The 18,258-nt window shown below is 41.7% G+C and overlaps 1 protein-coding gene across 3 annotated transcripts; it reads right to left on the reverse strand.

The window, feature by feature from the left end:
• Positions 1–1,201: 1,201 nt before the first annotated feature.
• On the reverse strand, positions 1,202–18,054 carry LOC146596720 (lamin-B3-like). Of its 3 annotated transcripts, none has more exons than XM_085303471.1 (12): positions 17,687–18,054; positions 13,579–13,735; positions 12,480–12,605; positions 11,389–11,559; positions 9,900–10,025; positions 9,562–9,782; positions 8,476–8,704; positions 7,457–7,564; positions 6,490–6,603; positions 6,272–6,382; positions 6,063–6,133; positions 1,202–2,972 (listed from the first exon to the last, which is right to left on the reverse strand). In XM_085303471.1, the coding sequence occupies exons 1-11, from the start codon at positions 18,052–18,054 to the stop codon at positions 6,092–6,094; spliced, it is 1,773 nt and encodes a 590-aa protein (XP_085159597.1). In that variant the 3' UTR covers positions 1,202–2,972; positions 6,063–6,091. The 3 variants fall into 3 exon arrangements, with proteins under 3 accessions (XP_085159597.1, XP_085159600.1, XP_085159598.1); XM_085303472.1 differs by lacking the exon at positions 1,202–2,972 and adding an exon at positions 3,479–3,507; XM_085303474.1 differs by lacking the exon at positions 6,063–6,133.
• Between the last annotated feature and the right edge of the window lie 204 nt (positions 18,055–18,258).

The raw sequence follows: 18,258 nt of genomic DNA on the forward strand, positions 1-18,258 counted from the left end.
AACTCATGTTTCCCAGTTTCCTTTAACTCTGGGCTAGGGTGCTAAACTGCCTCCTGCTTGCACAACACTCACAAGAGAAGCAGAGGGTTATTCTTTACAGCTTTGCCTACAGCCTAGTAATTAGGACAACAGAAGCTCCAAATTTGGACCTGCTCATGCAAAGAAATAAGTTTATAACACCTTTTTCAGCTTTATAGGTGAGTACTTAGTAATTAAAGATTAAAGCAGCAATACAGAAAGTAACTTGTCCTGCCCAAGTTTGAATGAAACTAGCTGTGATGCTCTGAATACAAGAGTGCACATGGCAATTTTCAAAAGGTTTAGGCAGAGAAGAGAAAGGAGGTAGAGAAAAATACCACCAGCCACTAAGGAAATCTGTTGTGAACCACAGTTATGCACCAAGTTGTTGCTTAAGTAAATAAGCAGTATCTAGGGAAGAGAAGAGTCACCATAAGTAATGGCTTGGGTTTCTAAAGTTGGCAGCAAAATACCTTATAGAGCTGCCTTTCATTGACTAACCTTTTCAGTTAAGAGTAGGGTAAGAAGAAATCTTGGTACAGAAAAAACACAGCCACATAYGAAACCACATAAATTAAACACAAATTAAATGGCTTCCACTTTGGTACATTGCAGTGATATATTAGTGAATGTTAGGATCGTATATATTATATACTCCTTATAATCCATTGCACAGAATGCAAGCAGTGAAAGAAAAAGGTGAAACCATCATTAACCAAAGCTTGCAGCATCTTTGGCAAGATACACTGTTTAAACAGCACTAGCATTTTGTTTCACCTCAGGCCTTTGAAACGGTGTTCTGCCACTTGCCTGATGGGTGCTAACACATTTGGTTTTTCCTTCTGAACTTCTTTCTYATCTTTATTGGAGAGATCTGTCTTGCATTTCCATAGCAAGCAAGAAAACAGGCACTGAGGTCTCATCTACCTAGCCAGAATTCCCTGGAGAGAGAATTTATAATACATATATCTCACTTCCTAGGCTGTTACTGGTGTTACCAAACATTCTGTAGCAGCTATTTCATATTATGACCATTGCTGTACTTCAGTCTTCATTCACTAGTTTGTCAGTGGACATCAAGTTTCCCTTTGGACCACAAGGGAAGCATGATCTAAAATGATAAATGACTCCTCTTAAATCAACTTCATTACAATTCATCTTTATTAGCTATGTAAACAGTTCTATTGCTGGTCTGTTGCTAAAGGTTTCTTCAGTCTGCAGGAACTCTTTTCCAAACTTGCCAGCTGTATTGCTTCAAAGTATTTTGAGCCACTTTGCTAATACCAGTAAGTAGCAATAATTATTGCTAATAATTTTGATTATTATTTTTAACTTGTAAATATTAAAGTCCAAGACTGGTTATATACACAAAAAATATCTTTAATAGTAAAAAAAAAAAAGTTTTAACACATCAAGATAAATGTAGCAAAGTTATAGCAGCATCTATTTAAGTTTAGGCCATAAGGTACAAGAATCTTAGATCTGCTAAAATGCAAGCATTCGGTCAGCATTTGGTTGCCATATCTTAAAACTTCAATTATTAAATAGCTTAATTTAACTAAATTTAAACCAGTCTAAGAAAAGCCTCACTGCATCCAAACACAGATCAGATCTGAAATTCAGTTCTGTAACACTGAAGACTTTGGCAAGGCAGCAGAGAACATCAGAAACTATTCCAGTAGCTGAAGAGGTCTGCAATTGCAGCTGCTTCCCTCCCCTCACGTTCTTACAGAGGAAGGGCTATTTTTTCACCATACAGCAACCAGGTAGGCTGGGGCAGGTAGTGGTGGTGGAATAATGACTGTGAAGGATGACTGCCTGCTGCCRAGTGTCACTTGTGCCTCTGTGGGCAGCAAAGCCATTGAAGTTACAGTAAATTACCTGCTGGCCAAGAGACAGTATTCCCCATCTATCTGGTTAGACATAGGCAAAGCACTACCGCAGACTGCGCTTCCCCCTACTTACATCAAACATTTGGTGCACAGGAACATTAAGAGCAGGTATTTCTGATGCATCTTTTATTGCAGTTGATGCTTTCTAGCTCTGCTTTTTTTCAACATGCTTCCTATCCCCTTAAGAGGCTGGCTTGTCAGCACTATTCAGAGTACCTTATGAGTTGGAATGAGATGCTTCCCCAAAAAACACACACATTTATAGGATGCAACTGTCCAGTTCCAGCAAACAAGTAAAAGCTATGCTGTGCTGTATTGTATCTAGAAATAGCAAATACCAAGGTCTCTAGATTTCCTGGTGCTAGAACAGAACAGTACATTTAATAACAAACAAGTAAAAAACCATTTTACAAGTTGCTTTTAATTTTAAAATTTTAAACACTAGAAAGTTCTAGCAAGTGATCTAGACCAGTTCTGTATTTCAGTGTCAGGATCTAAGCAGGAAACACTTCAGACACTCAGCACTCCTTCAGGATAAAATGCTTTTCCCACAGCCAAGTTCAGACTTGCTCAAGGTGCAAGCTAGGCTGTAATCTGGGCCACAGTTTCCTACTCAGGCTCAAGACAGAAATTGCCTTCAGAGAAAACCCATATCAAAATATTCAGAAAGCTGGGCAGCCTCATGCTCAGTCTTAAGTATTTATCATCATTTTGGGACACATGTCTAACATTAAGTATTGTAAACCGTATGCTCTCCCGTATTCAAGCAAGTTATGGAAATGAGATCCTTATGTTCAATTTAGAGCAAAAAAATTTAAGGAGATTGCACTTTGCTGCTCTTCAAATAGTTGAATCCAAGACAGGGTCCAGTGTCAGACAGTAGGAAATTTCACATTATGGACAACACTTCTTACACACACATCAGATAGGTGTGAATTCCAAGTTTCAGGTATTGCAGAGGATACTAGAACACATGTAGTCCAAAATGTCACTTTGCGCTGAGATGTTTAGATGATCACCTTGTCTTCATTACATAATAGAACAGCTAGGGTCCTCATTTTGCTGCAGAAATAAAACACTAAAGGTATTAACTACCTACCATGCATACAAATGTAGCATGTTATTGCAGTGCAAGCTGGTTAAAGAGAACATAGTTAACCTACTCAATTCCCTTCATTTGTTGTCTTCCAGAATATTGTAGATTTAGTTATTAATAAAGCAAAACAGTTGAGAGGCAGGTTATTACCAACTATATTAGAGGGTACAGGGGAGATGAAAAGAGAGAAAAGCTTTCAGAATTTGGGAAGTCCATGCAATTCATAAGCCATTTCCTTCTTAATGAAAGGCTATCAAGCTGTACCTTACTTCTGAGGCTTCAGAAATCTTCTGGCATGCAGATTCATGCTAGCCCTTGCAAGAAGGGACCTATTTTTGACTGAGTTGCCATCATTTCTGTATTACTGGTGTGGCAGAAGCATATAGGTAGTAAGAGGAATTTGACTGGAATTCAGCAGAGTAAAGGAAGGACATTAATATTTCCAAGTGGGAGTATTAGAATGGATTCTTACCGTAAGTGGCTCACAGTTGTGTTGTAAAGCTGCTGATAAAACAGACTAAAAGGTAACCCCTTCATTACTCTAGCTTTGCATCAGTGATTGCAGAACAAGCCTTGTCATTAGTAAATTCAAATAAAGAACCTTTAAGAAATTGGAGGAGAGGCCTTGTTCTGAACATGAAAAGGCTCTTAACTACGAAGTCTTTTCATAAGCCTAAGGCTTCTGCTGGTATCCCAGCAATTGTGGTGTGCTGGGCACTGTAAGCCTGCAGTTCAGAGCCACATTACACAGCCTTACTTGTTAGCCTACTAATGAAGAATCTCACCTTCCTTCAGTGCTACTGGAATGCTACAAGAATGTCCGAGTGATCTGAAAACTTCAGTGAACTCCCTTTAAACCAGATGGTACTCTAATAATAGACACTTCCCCAGATTCCAAGGGGAAAAAGGTAGGGACAAGGAACCAACCAGACAGTAACTGCCCCTTCCAAGGTACATCATTTTCTTCAGCAAGACAGTAGTCTGAAGAGCTCCCTAGTTAAATTTTCAAACTGTTACATTACAAAAATACTTAGAAAATAGTGTTGGCTTTAAGATGGGCTGCATTAAGATACCAATCCTCCTTGTAACTGTGTAGGATCATTTTTGGCAAGAGCTGTGGTAGCTCTACAAACTCTTATTTGCAGGAGAGACAGACTTGAGGTTTTAGCCAGGCATCCCCTTGCACTAGGGCCTTTCAGTTTGCACTAGTGAGGGAAGCATGGAGCTATTTTAAGTCAGAAGCAAACCAGCTCAGAGTCAASTACAGTAATTACTAAACAGGTCTTACTAGAATAGGCTGAAGTACTAAATGAATCAGAACTAAGGTCTCCAGCTGGTAACTGGTCTTTTAGACAGCAATATGGACAGCAATAATGCTGTTTCCCTTCCTCAGAAGGAATGTAAATGACAATATTAGGTCCCACTGCAMAATAATTCAGGACTGCAAACTAGCATTTAGTCAGGTCTGGAGCCCCCTCCCCTAACTGTCCTTTTTGAGCTTAAGCTACTGAATCCCAGGATGTGATGGAAGTCAACTGCCAGTTTCCAGAGTTTTCCTTTCACATTGCTGTGCAACAACAGAAATCAAGTTTTGCAAGTACTCCCTTGATGGCAAGTCATTGCTAGARAATGACTGTCTTCAGCTCAAGTGCTTTAACTCATTCTATTTACTAAATTGTAACATTTAAAAAAATATTCATTATACCCAGTGATCACAGCTTAGTTGGACTTGGTTGACCAGCTTATTAGTATTGAAGACATCACCTTTCAGACTAAGTGCATCTGAAAATAGGTAGTCATTCTAAGTGCATCTGAAAATAGGTAGTCATTCTAAAAATGACATCTGTGCTCTCCCTATGGTTTAGTATATTTTTTCCTTGCAAGGAGTCTGTAGATAAGCTCAACTGCAGAGTACATGCAGTTAAGAGCTCATTTTATCTTATTTCCAAGTGTAGGCTCTCCCTCCCCACCTTTCTGGAAGTGAGGGAAGTGGAAAGCATGGGAATGGTGAATGCATACCTCCATTATCCCCCTCATGGTGATTTAAGCATCTAAACTCCTTATACCTGCAGTGAGGTAGTGACATATTTGCACTTAAAGGTTCTTGTACAAGATGGTCACACAGATGAGATTTGTTACTGACTGTTGGCTTCATATTTAGAAAGCTAGCTCTTTCTGGAATTGTTCAGTTATGATTTAAAGCCTTCATATTAGCTCTATTTTAGAATACTTCAGCAGTTAAAGATACCTGACCACTAATGTATCAAAGCACACTAGGAACACTCAAGATCAAGTTCAGACTTGTAAAAATCTGTTAAAAGCTATTTGGAGGGGCTACCGAGAGTCTTTCAGAGACATTGCAACATGTAAGCTGTAGCCAAAGGGATATAATTCAACCAAAATATGCCCGTTCTATTTAAGCTTTGTCAATTCCACTAGCATGACCTGCAACTGTGCTACATGCCACTTAAAGTACTGAAGGGAGTATTTAAGAGTAAAGCAAAGCTGAGATGCTTATTTTGCTGGGCAAATAAAAAAAAAATCTGGAAGCAAGCTTGCACTGAAGTGCCTCAGACTCATGTTCGAGTTTCAGAAGTACTTAGGCAATCAATACACCCAGAACTTTGATTTCAGTCTCTTCATATTTTTGAAGTATTAGCCTTCTTCAGCACGAATTTAAGTTATTTTAAGAGCACGTCAGGGACACTGTTTAAGAGCATCAGATAAGTCATTCCAATGCACAAAAGATATTTTATTTCCAGTTAGTGTTTGCGCTCCTTTCTAGGGATAAGAGATTGTAAGCTTATTCATGCCCGGACAGTTTTAGATGGAACAGACATTAGAGCTAGTATTCTTCAATGTTTATTTTAATACTAAGACCAAGCAATTAATGATGCTATTTGATCACATTCCACCAGAGAACAAACAAGACACCTAATTCCAGTTCTGATGCAAAGCCATGCAAACTACATCCTACATGGGACAAGAGACTGCAACACTACTACTGGCACAAGTTTTCTACAAGAYTGCAAGCACGATTCTCTCACTGATCTCACCTGCTTTAGGATGCTCACAGGAATCACTATCATGAAACCAAACAACATTTCTTTTTTCTTCTTCTTTTGGTCTGACATCAAGAAAAACGGTAAGAGTTGTAGGACATAGATGGTACTTGGGGAATTTTTCACGTAGTAATGTAATGTAGTAATGACAAGAAATTAAGTAATTCTGTTGACAGCATGTATKTAAACTTTGGGCAGCTTACCTGAGATGGAAACTCCATTTCACTTCCAGTTATTTCTTCCTCATAGTCATCATCTTGTTCACCACTTCCCTCTCCTCTGGGTACATGCATTATCTTCCTCTCTGCCAGTTCCTAGAACACAGCTGAGTCACCACCAAGACCCCTTCACCCCCTCAAGATTTAAGCACATCAAGAAGGTTTAGTACTAGGAAGTTCTAGCTAGTTACTACTTCACTTACCTCACCATCATCTGTAATGAGTGTAACACCAATGGTGTCCCCTGTTCCCCAAGACTGAGACTTCCAGACCAGATCACTAGGACCTGGGCTTACACCAGCATCTGCACCCCAAATCTGCAGACAGATATAAATAATGAGCTTCTTAAGATCCTTATTCTTAGCTAGATAAGGATTCATTATTGTGTGCAACTCCTAAGCACTCCCAAAGATGTCCAGTAATATAAGTTGAACCACTCTGCTCTGTGGCAGGATTTGTGCTTTTTTAGGACTAATCAAGAAACTGGCAGTGCTTTCAGCTTAAGACTGTAGAACATCTAGCACAGAAAAAGCTGTTAGCAGCTTCTACCAGATTAAGAGGTAGCCTTGCTTGGACATGCATACCATTTGGGTCACAGAGCAAAACCATGGTTATAGACTTACTCACAGCAGCAAGCTGTGTACACAAGATGGCCTTCTCTAACCTGGAGTCACTACCAGACCTCTTAAGTAAACTTGTGATAGTTTGGAATATAGAGTTGGGTTTTTTGAACACTTATCTAGACCTACTTAGATAAGCAGTTACAGCTAATGTTTAGCTTAATGCCACTAACTGAGCCCAGCATGGCTCAGTAGACAAGCGATGCTAGCAACAGGAAAAGTCTTTGCACAGCTTGTATCAAATCACCAGACCATGGGGAGCTCTAACAGTGAAGAGTTTGATTTTGTTTGCAATAAGAGCACATTTCAATCTCAAGAATCCAGATTATCCACAACTTTAAGAAAATTTAATTGGCGTTTCAGGTTAAGCTGTTGCAAGGATTTTCYTGTCTCCCTCTCCATATGAGGATTTTTGGTTCTCTGGGCACTTACAACACTGAGAAARTTTAACAGGCATTAATAGAGCTTTTCTTGTTACACAAGCTGGGTCTCTATTGTCCTTCAAGATAACAAAACCACAGCTCTTAAGTATTACAAATCTGCTACCTACTGTAACCATCTGGCCTGCCTGAAGAGTGAACCGTGAAGGGAATCTGTACGTTGCATCAGAGATGCTTCCAAGCCGTCGTCTCAACACCCATCCATGCAGCGGTTGATCCTATGGGATAAGAAGTTTCTCTCAGCATTACAGGCCAATACCATATCATAGAAGAGCAAGGTTCTTTCTATAGTCAAGGATCATTTAATTCCATTCACACAGCATAAAGGAGTCTGACCAATTTTAAGGCTGCCTTCAAGTTTCCAATAAAGCCTCCCTATGACCTGTGCCAGTACTTCCTTACAGTTAAGATTACCAACTGTCCCACAAATTTAGGCACCCCTGTCCTTGCCTTCTGTTAGAATATCATGATGTTCTTACCAAGGAGATTCTGATAAATGAACTTGGTCATGTCCTTCCACAAGTTGAGCCTGAACATACATAAAATGGCAGGTGAAGGTTTAAAGTATGTCAGGCTGAAGTAGCAAAGCTACTAACCTTAATTTTTAAAAGCTTCAGAACCTAATTCTAATAATTCAGGATTTGCAGATTAAACCATCTGAAGAGTTACCTAATTAGAAAAACCTTCTCCGTATGGGTTAGATACTGCCAATCCTATTCAGCCTTTTAGCTGTTCTAAGCACCTCTAAGTAATAAGAAGCTGTCATTATCCAATTTACTAAGCACATTATGTGGTTCATCAAGGAAGAAGTACTTCTGGTAGTGCTAGACTGAATCTGGTGAGAAATARCTAAACACTTCTGCATCATAGAAGCCAACAGAACTCCTCCAAAGGCACCTCTCAGGCAGCCCTGTGAATAGGACACCTGTAGTATCCAAATCAGTTTACAAACTCCTCCCTTGACCGCAATCAGGTTAGCTGAAGAGTGGGCCTATTCAGTATTTAGTTTGGCAGTTCTTTCCTCACTTTTCATTCTTTCCAGCCCCCATCTCTTACTAAGCCAGAAGTCCATTCACAAGGAGTCATGCTTCACAGTGAAGGGAATGCAGACTTGAATGAGTAGAAGTACCTCTTCAGAGTTGTTTTTAAGCCTGACAAATTTTCCCTCAGTATCAATTTCTTCAATAGACACATTTCCAGAAGATGAAGCACGCTGAACAGTCTTAAATCCAGTACTGCGTCCTCTCATTTTGGCTTCTTTCATTTTCCTTTTTCTCCCATGCAGAAACCGGCGCCCTTGACTCGTTGTTGCTTGAGTAGCAGTGCCATGTGAAGATGGACTAGGTGAGAGCTTTAGTCTAGAAGGGAGTCAGATAAGCAGATATTCAAGTGAATGCTAGTTCTTCTTGCTCCTCTCCTCCCAGGAGACCCAAGCCTAACAGCTTCCTATATCCCAGCTTTCCATAAAGTCTCAAACATAAGATTTTATTTTTACTGGCAAGAACAACTTAGTAAGTTGCTTGTTAAGTTTGGAAGACAGCCTCAGACCTAGAGTTCAGAGCAAGCTTATGTCCATAAGAAATTATTCCCAATTGCAAGAAGTATTCATTTAAAGCCTCTATGGATATGCTCTTTAGTGGAAGTAGTTTTAAGTTCTTGACCTTTSTTAGCATGTAGTGAGAGTTCATGTTGTTCTCACCAAGCAGCGTATGGTGAGTTGGAGTTGATACAACTTCCTCATTTCATTCATGTATGCAGCCTTTAATGCTGAAGTTCCACGAGCGCTAAATGAACTTCTCAGCTAGCTAGACAGTTAAAACCTGTGCAGAATGACTACCTATGTAAGCAGCTTTTTTGCAACATTCATTACCCCATGCAGATGGCATCAGCACCTAAGTCTGAGGTACAAGGAGAGAAGAAGGGCCACTATTTCTAGGATGTAGCATGAAGCTTTGAGAAAGTTTAAATATGATTCAGGGAGGGGTGTCTAATGAAGCTTCGAGTCTTTTTGGTTGGGTTTACAAGTTACTACATTGTTAAGGGGGTGTGGGGTATAAAGCATGATCTATTGTAGATAGTTTTTAGGAACTAAATCATCATACTAATTGCACAATCACATTTACTTCTTGCCTTCTCCCCATTCTAAAGCATATGAGGTTAATTATTATAGAGGTCTTAGATGAAGYCTTCATATGAGGATCTTGTCATATCCTACCTCTGCTCCTCTCCTTCCAGCATCTTTCGGTAGGCATTTATTTCCAGATCTAAAGCCAGTTTCACATCTAAGAGATGCTCATATTCTTCCAACTGTGCTTGTACCTGCTGCTGGGTTTGTGCCATTTCTTTCTCTTTTTCTGCCATACGTCTTCGATGGAGATCACGATCATAATCCAGTGTCTCTTGTAGCTCCCTTATTCTGTTCTCCAAAGCAGCATTCTAAAATTAAAGGGGAAAAATTCAATTAAAGCACAACAAGATTAGAAGGAAGAGCCCAATACTTTGAACTGACTAAAGTAAAATGATATTAAACATATATATAAACATAGATAGTACCTGGCTTTGATATTGACTAACTTGGGACGTCAGAGCATCGACTCTCAGCTTCGTTTCCATWAGCTCCTCCCGAGCAGCATTGGCAAAGTCACTATTCCTTGCCGCAGACAGCTGGGCATTCTCCATCTATGGTATAAGTCAGTGTTAGTAATGAGTTACTTATGACCTTTTATTTTAAATACAGAGAAAACTAAGTGATTTCCAGCTGTGTTACATCTGGAAATAGTTATGTTTTACTTAACTGTGCAGATACCAATAAACTCCAGGTCAAAAGATTTTTCATTGCTTTTCAAGGGGGCTTACRTGATTTTGATATCATGTCAGCAATAATCAGGTAATTAAAGGTGCTGGATTAAGACATTTCAATTACAGATGCATAAAGACTTTGTACAGATATGAGGTAAATTGATTCTCCAGAAGAACAATATAGAGAATAAGGTAGGAAGCTGCTTGTCAAAGCATAAGACTACATATTAGGTGTATTATTCTTCCCCAAAGTATTACTCGTCCCCAAAAGTTTTAAACAGTTTCTGTAACACTAAGCTATTTCTAGAGCAGGTCAATCTTTAGATTTTTCTGAGAAAAATAAAACAAAAGCTATGCTTTTTTAGCTTAGCAAAAGCTAAAAAATAAAAAAAGCCATGCTAATACAAGAGGCAGTCACAGGAGGTCCAGCAGGAATCCTGGCAGAAGTGTCAGAAGGAGTTTACTAAGTTAGAAACCAGAGAAACTCAGAAGAATTAAGACAAAATTAAGAGATCTACTTGATAATAAAAGCAGCAGAACATACCATTCTGCACTGAATATTAAAAAAGGCTTAAGAAGCAATACTGTGCAGTRCAACCAGCCCAGAGACCTCTAGGATCTTAATTACAAGAGTACAAGCCTGAAGCATTGCTTCTGTCTGACTGTAAGGCTAATGCTAGGACAAGGTGGTAGAGCATTTACAGGAGAGAGATACCATCACACTATCTCCACAGCCACTCTGCCTTATTCAGTACAGCTGCAAAGGAACATTTGCATTCATATGTTTGAAAGTGCCCTTCAGCAACCATAATACTGCTCCATGTATTTTAGTACAACTATAATTGCAGCAACTTTTATTCACCAATGCTGTAGTTGCTTAATACTAATGTAGCACACTTTGGACCTAGATTTGTCAGGCTTGTATTCAGATTTATCAGGAGTTTGAATTCCAGTCAATTTTGTTACCTTAACTGTCCCTAACTCTGCTCAAAGGAATCATTTATGCTTGAACCAGTTTTATTTGGRATTATACATGTTTGTGGACAAAAAATTTAATTGTCAAATATTTGACACTGTTCTGAGATTCTACAATAGCTGTAGAGTTGATTACTTTTCACATTTATGCCAAGAAATTTTGCATGGAAAGCAAGGGCTCCACTCAGCTATTTATGTGAGTGTCAATTTAATCATGTCAAGGTGCAGAGCTTAAATTTTGTTTTATTGGCATCTTCCGCAGACTCACTTTTGCACTGAATGTTCGTTCCAGCTCTTCTTTGTATCCTTGAATTTGTTCTTCATGTTGTTTTCTGAGCCCTTGCAGAGCATCCGAGAGCTTACTTTCAAATTCTCTCTGACGGCCGGATTCTATTTCTGCTATCCTGCTCTCATGGACTCTCTTTGTCTCTTTTAGCTCCTAGGAGGAGAACAAGTTTCTCAGAAAATAAGCAAGCCACTTCACAACACAGCTCAATTTGAGACTGTGGCCTTACTGTAACAGCTTAGCAAGTCATTCAACACAAGCAGATTTGTCATCAAGTACATGGAAATTCATCTGTATTCACAGAATTTAGACACTCATCCATTAGGTCACCTACTTCTATCTAGGCACGCTGGACTGTTCAGCTTCCTTACTGCCAACATTGCTCTGATGAACTACTAAATGCAGTAGTTTGCATCCAGTTTGCAGACTAATCCTTTGAACTAGATTGATTTCTTAACTTTTCACCTAGTTAGAGGACATGCATGTAGACTAGTTTAAGAACTGCTGCTTTATGTATTCTTATTTTATTCAAGAGCAGCAAGCTGGGTTAAAAATTCAGATCACCACTTAAACCACACATGCTTTGGAATTGGAAAGTTGGTTTACATTTACATGATATTCAGTTCTGTGGTACATAATGAATTATCAAAGCTGTCTAGTAAACTTTGAGAAGTGTTAATGAAGTAGGGAACATGAGATGCTTATTAGAAGAGATTCCACTTCTTTGGTTATTTTAGGCTTCTAGAAAACACCTGGAATCATTTTATTTCAGCTGTAATATTCGTACTTTCAGTTACACAAAGTAGTATGTTGGGATTGTAGTTACCTTCAGAAGTGCAGCCTGAGAAAATTATCTCATACTCCAGATACCTATTGGTACTATGCCAGTTAACATGAGGTTGTGCACTTTCTTGAAGTCTTCCTAGTTAGGTGGTTTTTATTGGTTGGTAGACTGTCATAGGTTGACTCAGCTAGTTACCTTTTTAAGGATAAAGCACATGTAACATTGCTTTTAAGGGCATCCAGGGGTCATTGACACCTACAAGAATCCTTGTTAATAAGCTAAAACATACATCTTCATGAAGGCGCTTCTGGAATGTCATTTGCTCTTGCAAAGTTTTCATTTGATTTTCCAGATCCACTCTCCTCAACATTTCACTGTGGAGATGCTTTTTGGTATCCTCCAGTGAGATCTTCAGCTGGAAGAGATTGACATCAGGGTAACTGAAATTAAGAGATGCTTTTCCAAATGAAGGCAGCCAATTTAAAACAGATCATTCAACTTCATTCCTACATCAAAATACACTGCTTAAACAGTAGAACAACAAGCTTCATTTAAAATTCCTGATTCACTGGGACCCGGGATGTTTGCAAAGTATGCTGTTAAAGTGTTCGTGGAGCAGATTTTTCAGAGGGTAAGTATACAGAATCCCACAGYCACACCAGCTAAGTTTCACTACTGTTTTATTTCAAGCCCAGGAAGTAGACCTCAGGTAAATCAATTGTACCACCCATATAGATTCCTCCCCTTCACAATACTAAGTGTTCTAAACTTCCATCTAAATTCCAATGCCATTTATTTGATATTTAGCAAGTGATATCCCCCAGTATAGCCTTACTATGCTGGCAAGCTATTAGACACTTCCAGTATGGGAGTGTGCTATTTTAATGATACAAAGCTTTATTTCTCTTCCTAAGCTAGCTTGTTCAATGATCACATTAAAGCWTCAAGATAAAACATTTTTAAGTAACTGCTGTAGCAATTCAAGCCTCAGAGTTCATTTCTGTAGCACAAGTCTATTAAAAAAAGTAGTGAGAAATTATTTATTCTACCAAGACTTAAACATAGTGAAGCAGGGTCCAAATGTTCTATTTAGTGACGTGTTAGAGAATGCTACAGGGGCTGTAGCAATTCAACTTGATTTGCTCTTAGAACAAGCAGCATTATAYACTACAGGCACAGAATGAAATTAAAATTGAAATTGCTACGGGACATTTTAATGAACCAATTATTCRTTTTCAGTAAGATTCAGTAAATCCTTTTGCTCACCTGTAGTTTTCATAGAAAACAGTCTCTGCCTACCTTTAAAACACCAATTAACTAATTTGGGAAAAGAAAAAGCAARTCTTCAGGAACAAGAGCAAAACTGAAATTGTAGGAGCAAGTCTTACAGTGACTACTTGATCCTTCAGTTCCCGGAGGTCGTTCTCCAGGCTTCGGTTCTCACTCAGGGCTGTTGCTAGGTCGGCTTCCTTCGCATTCAGCTGAGCATCGAGGTCCCTCACACGAGCCTGTGCCAGGTTTAAGTCTGCTTCCTTCTTTGAATTCCTACAAGAGAAAAGTTTTACACTCACCAGTTGCAGCTGGCAAGGCAGGAATAGTTTTTTTTTTTTTTTTTAAGGTCTATTTACCATTACTGGGGGGGGTGGTCTGTGGTAGAACTGAAGCGGAAGGGAAACATTTGCAGTGAGAATACAGAGTGGGCTCTAAGAAAGGAATCAGGCAGAGCTTTCAGACAAGCATCATTTTTCAAAACAGAAAGACATGGAGAAGCTTTGCCCCAGTTCGCAGCTCGTTTCGCTCGAGCCCTGCACGGTATTCGCTAGTGCGGACCGCCAGCGGGGAGGGAAGGCCCCGGCCACCATCTCCAGAGGGGCCCGAGCCGGGCACAGCTGGCGGCAGTCACCTGCCCCGACCGAGGCGGCACCCAGGAAGCGGACACCCCCCGGGAGCGGTTAAACCACCCGGCTGCGAGGGACAGCCGGGGGCTCGGCCTCACCCACCCGGGCGGAGAGGCCATGGGCCGCCGCGGCCGCCAGCGCGCTGAAGCGCCGAGGGCAGGAGGAGTTTTGGCGCCTGGAGGGCACCGTCCCGCCCCGGGGCCTCCTCCTGCCACCCCGGGCCTGCAGCCGACCGGACGGACGAGGCGGCTTCGGCGGCCGGCTCTGCCCGGCTCCACGGCGGGTTCCGGTCTCTGGAAGAAAGGGGTGATAGTTTCCCACCGCTTCAGTTTAATGTCCTTGCGGCTGTCTGACCTACGTCCAGGGTCCAGCTTCCTGCTCAAAACCTCTCAAATTTGAGATTGTGAGGAATAACGCTTCCGACTTATTTTAGCAGAAGGCTGCTCTGCCAAGCGGCTAGGTTGCGATAATTCACACAATGAGTTTTCCAGTTGATAACTGAGCAGACCCATTGGAGGGAGTCCAAAGTCGCTCTGCAGGAGCCATCAGCTCTAGAAAGCCTGGACAGCAAGGAAAGATTGGGGGAAAAAGTCAGGGTTGTTTAGTCTAGGGAAGAGAAAAGTGACAGGAGCCATAACAGTCTCCACACACGTCRGGGACTGCAGCACAGAGGCAGGGAATCTTTTCCCTGTCTGTTGTGGAAGAGACAGGAAGTTGTAGGCTTAAATTGCAGGGAGGGATATTTGGGTTAGACATTAGGAAGAAGAAATGAATGGTAGTTCAGCACTGAAGCAAGTTGCCTGGGGATATTCTGGAATCTTCTTCTGGCTTTAGAAGCGGTTACACAAACGCCTGCTAGGACCCAGGTACACATGGTTCTAGCATGGGCCTGGGGTGAGAGGGGCTAGATGAGGTTCTCTCCAGCTCTGCTTCCTAGAGGCATTTGTGGATCATCCTCACGCTCTGTGAGCATGAGGCGCTAATAACTATGCTAGCAAAAGAAGGTAGTTTACTCAGATTTTAGAAAAAAAAGTACTTCTGAGTGTAATCAACAAGTTAACATTGTAGATTTTACACCATTAACAAGTTTTTTTAATTATTTTCTAGGCATTAATTCCACTTTGTTCTTGGGATCTCTGCTATCAGTATCACTTATTGTGAGTATTACCTAGTTATGATACTAACAAGCGTCTTATTGAATACTACTTATTGAAAATGAAACTACTAGTTCTGTCAATCTAAGTTTTCATTCCAGTCACCTAAACRTGTGCAAGAATGACACATTCCATTAGCATCCGTTAACTATGGGTTGGAAAGCTTCACTTTGCTCTGATGCAGGCTGCTTACAGCCCGGTTCAGGTTTCTTCAATTCTTTCCTGACAAATACTTTCAGAAAACTTAGGCAAAGCATTTAATCTTTAATAATACCAATTTAACAAAGCCTGGCTTTAAGAAGTGTTTACTACCATTTTAAACCAAGTTTAGGGTTCAGAACAGCACTTTGCATTATTACACAACAAGTAGTGACACTACTCCAATCTTGCATATACTGACTTTGAAGTCTGCACTAACCATTCCAGAACTAAACCTGGCCTACTGACTATCAAATGCCTGTGATAATAGCTTTTTGACATTTCCTATTACATACTAATTTACATGTTCCAGGCTATGTCTCATACCTTGTTTGACCTGGAGAATTTGAATTTAAGAAACCTTCTTAAATCAAAAGACAAACTCCTGTTTGTCAAGACAATAGACTATTATGAGCACTTACAGAATTCATTCTTACAGCTTGGACTTATTACAGCACACACTTCAGGTTCAAAATGCACATCTACACCCACTGGTGCACAAGGAAACCAATCCTCTCTGCTGTGCTACTGTACTTGCTTTGACCTTCCTCAGGCTCTAAGTTAAAACAACTGATATGCTTACCCACAGCTCCTGCTTCCCAAACATCTTTGGCCTACTTCCAGTTACCACTGTTTAAGTAGTAAAAACAGTAACTGAAATGCAAGCGCATTTCATTGTTGCTGAAACTTTAAGTCTCTTTACTAAAGTGATTAATAAGAGCCAATGGTTAATGCTGTTGGGAAAGTTATCTGGTGACATTCCATCCTATAAGAGTTCCAGGTTATTTAAAGGGTTTATATAAAGGCCATGATACCCTCAAAGCAGTTTGTTCCAAGTCATCTGAGACATTTGCAGTTAGACAGCCTAGATACATATACTCATTGATATTAGGACTCCAGTCTAGTCCTTTCAGAAAACAGGATATACTTTGTATCATTTCCCATAGGTTATAAAGTTAGCCGCTTTAAGACCTAGTTGCTTTAAAGAAGTTAGATCAGTCCAAAGGATTACATACCTGCCAAGCCTAAAGCTTTATAAACAAAGCCACTGAGTTAGACAAACACAGAGCAGCAGAAAAATTCCTGAACTGGCATTAGCCTTCTCACTGTCCAATCAAGTGGCTGGTTACATTTATGAAACAGACTTACAAGCTAGGATCTGGCATGAATGAGACAAGACCAAGCATTCTAAGCAGCTGAAAACAGAAACTTAGAGTAAAAACAAATTTTATCCTTAAACAGAAGAGCTACTGAAGTCCTACTGGATCTATGAGGATACAGCATTTGCACCTTACTATGAAGAGTCAGAAAAAGCTAGTACTTAAAAGTTGTATGTTATAAAGCTTATAGCAAAGTTTAGGCAGCTTATTAGCATCCAAATTATACATCTGTAAGTGGTTTAGAAGTACAATAGGGCAGTACAGAGGTGACACTACTAGTTTTTTCACATATTCACCAAAGAAGCATGTTAAAAGTAGACACTTCTCTTTCAAGGAGTTTTGATTGTTGGGCCACTTCCTTTTCCAGGCCTTAGGGGACCAGATGACAAGGAGACAAGGCACAAGATACACAACTTGAAAAAAAATGCAAACCTGAAACAGCAGGCAGTTCATCCCAGTAACATTTAAATCTTATCTGAAGATGGAAAAGCCACTAGGACAAGTCCTATGCAGTACCAGCCTAGGCCAGGTAAGGGTCACTCAGGGAATATAGCTGTATCACTTACAGAACAAACTGCTTTGCTTAGTCCCCTGTAGGCAATGCCTGAGCTAATAAGCCCCTAGCAAATACTAGCTGACTCCATGCTGAAACACCTTTTCCCCCATCCCTATAGCTTTCTACATGCTTTCCAGCATAGCAGCTTCTCAGGTGTTTATGGACCCAGGTGTGGTGGCAATCCCAGTCAGCCATGCATGCACACACCACCACTCCATTACAAGCTCTCCCAACACCAGAGGCTCTGGGGGAGCCCCACACCCATCACAAGGGAGCTCTGCAGCCTCCTTCAGCCCCACAGCACTAGAACAGGTGCTCAAAGCAGTGTCCCTAGAGCCCACGTTACAGGGCACACACAGATTCCCCCTGAGCYGAGGCACTGCAGGCTCCCTGTACCACCCCTGCGGGCGGCACACCCCCGCCTGCCCACACCGAGCACTGCCCCCCAGCACCCGGGGGCTGGCTGCAGGCARCTACCGCCTCTTGGCCCGCCCCGCCTGCACCTCGGCGCCGCAGGGCCGGGCACCGACCTGCTGTGCAGCTGCCGGTGCTCCTCGCCGATCTTGCCCAGCTCCACCTGCAGCGCGGCCCGCTCGATGGCGATGTCGTCSAGCGCCCGGCGGGCGTCGGCCAGCTCCGCCTCGTAGCGGAGCCGCAGGCTGCCCAGCTCCCGGCCGCTGCCCGCCTCCTGCTCGGCCAGCCGCTGCTGCAGCGCCGCCTTGTCGGCCTCCAGCGCCCGCACCCGCTCGATGTAGGCGGCCAGGCGGTCGTTGAGCTGCCGCAGCTCCTCCTTCTCCTGCAGCCGGCTCAGCCGCGTCGGGCTCAGCGGCGAGGCGGCGGCGGCGCGGCCCAGGGAGCGGCCCCCGCCCGCCGGCGTGGAGGACAGAGCCGTGGCCATGGCAGCTGCGGGCTCGGCACCGCCGCCCGGCGCAAGGCGCCCGGGCAGCCCCGCCGCCGCCCGGTATAAATAGCCGGCAGCTGCCGCCCGCCCCGGCCGCTTAAAGGGCTCGGCCGGGGGCACCGCCGGCGGCTCGCAAAAACAAACAAACAAAAATACTGGTTTTTCATTTCTTTCCTTTTTTTTTTTCCTTTTTTTTTTTTT

The sequence above is a fragment of the Rhea americana genome, unplaced genomic scaffold, assembly GCF_003343005.1.
Source record: "Rhea americana isolate MKP2758 unplaced genomic scaffold, rheAme1 scaffold_2, whole genome shotgun sequence".
In the NCBI taxonomy this organism is placed as follows: domain Eukaryota; kingdom Metazoa; phylum Chordata; class Aves; order Rheiformes; family Rheidae; genus Rhea; species Rhea americana.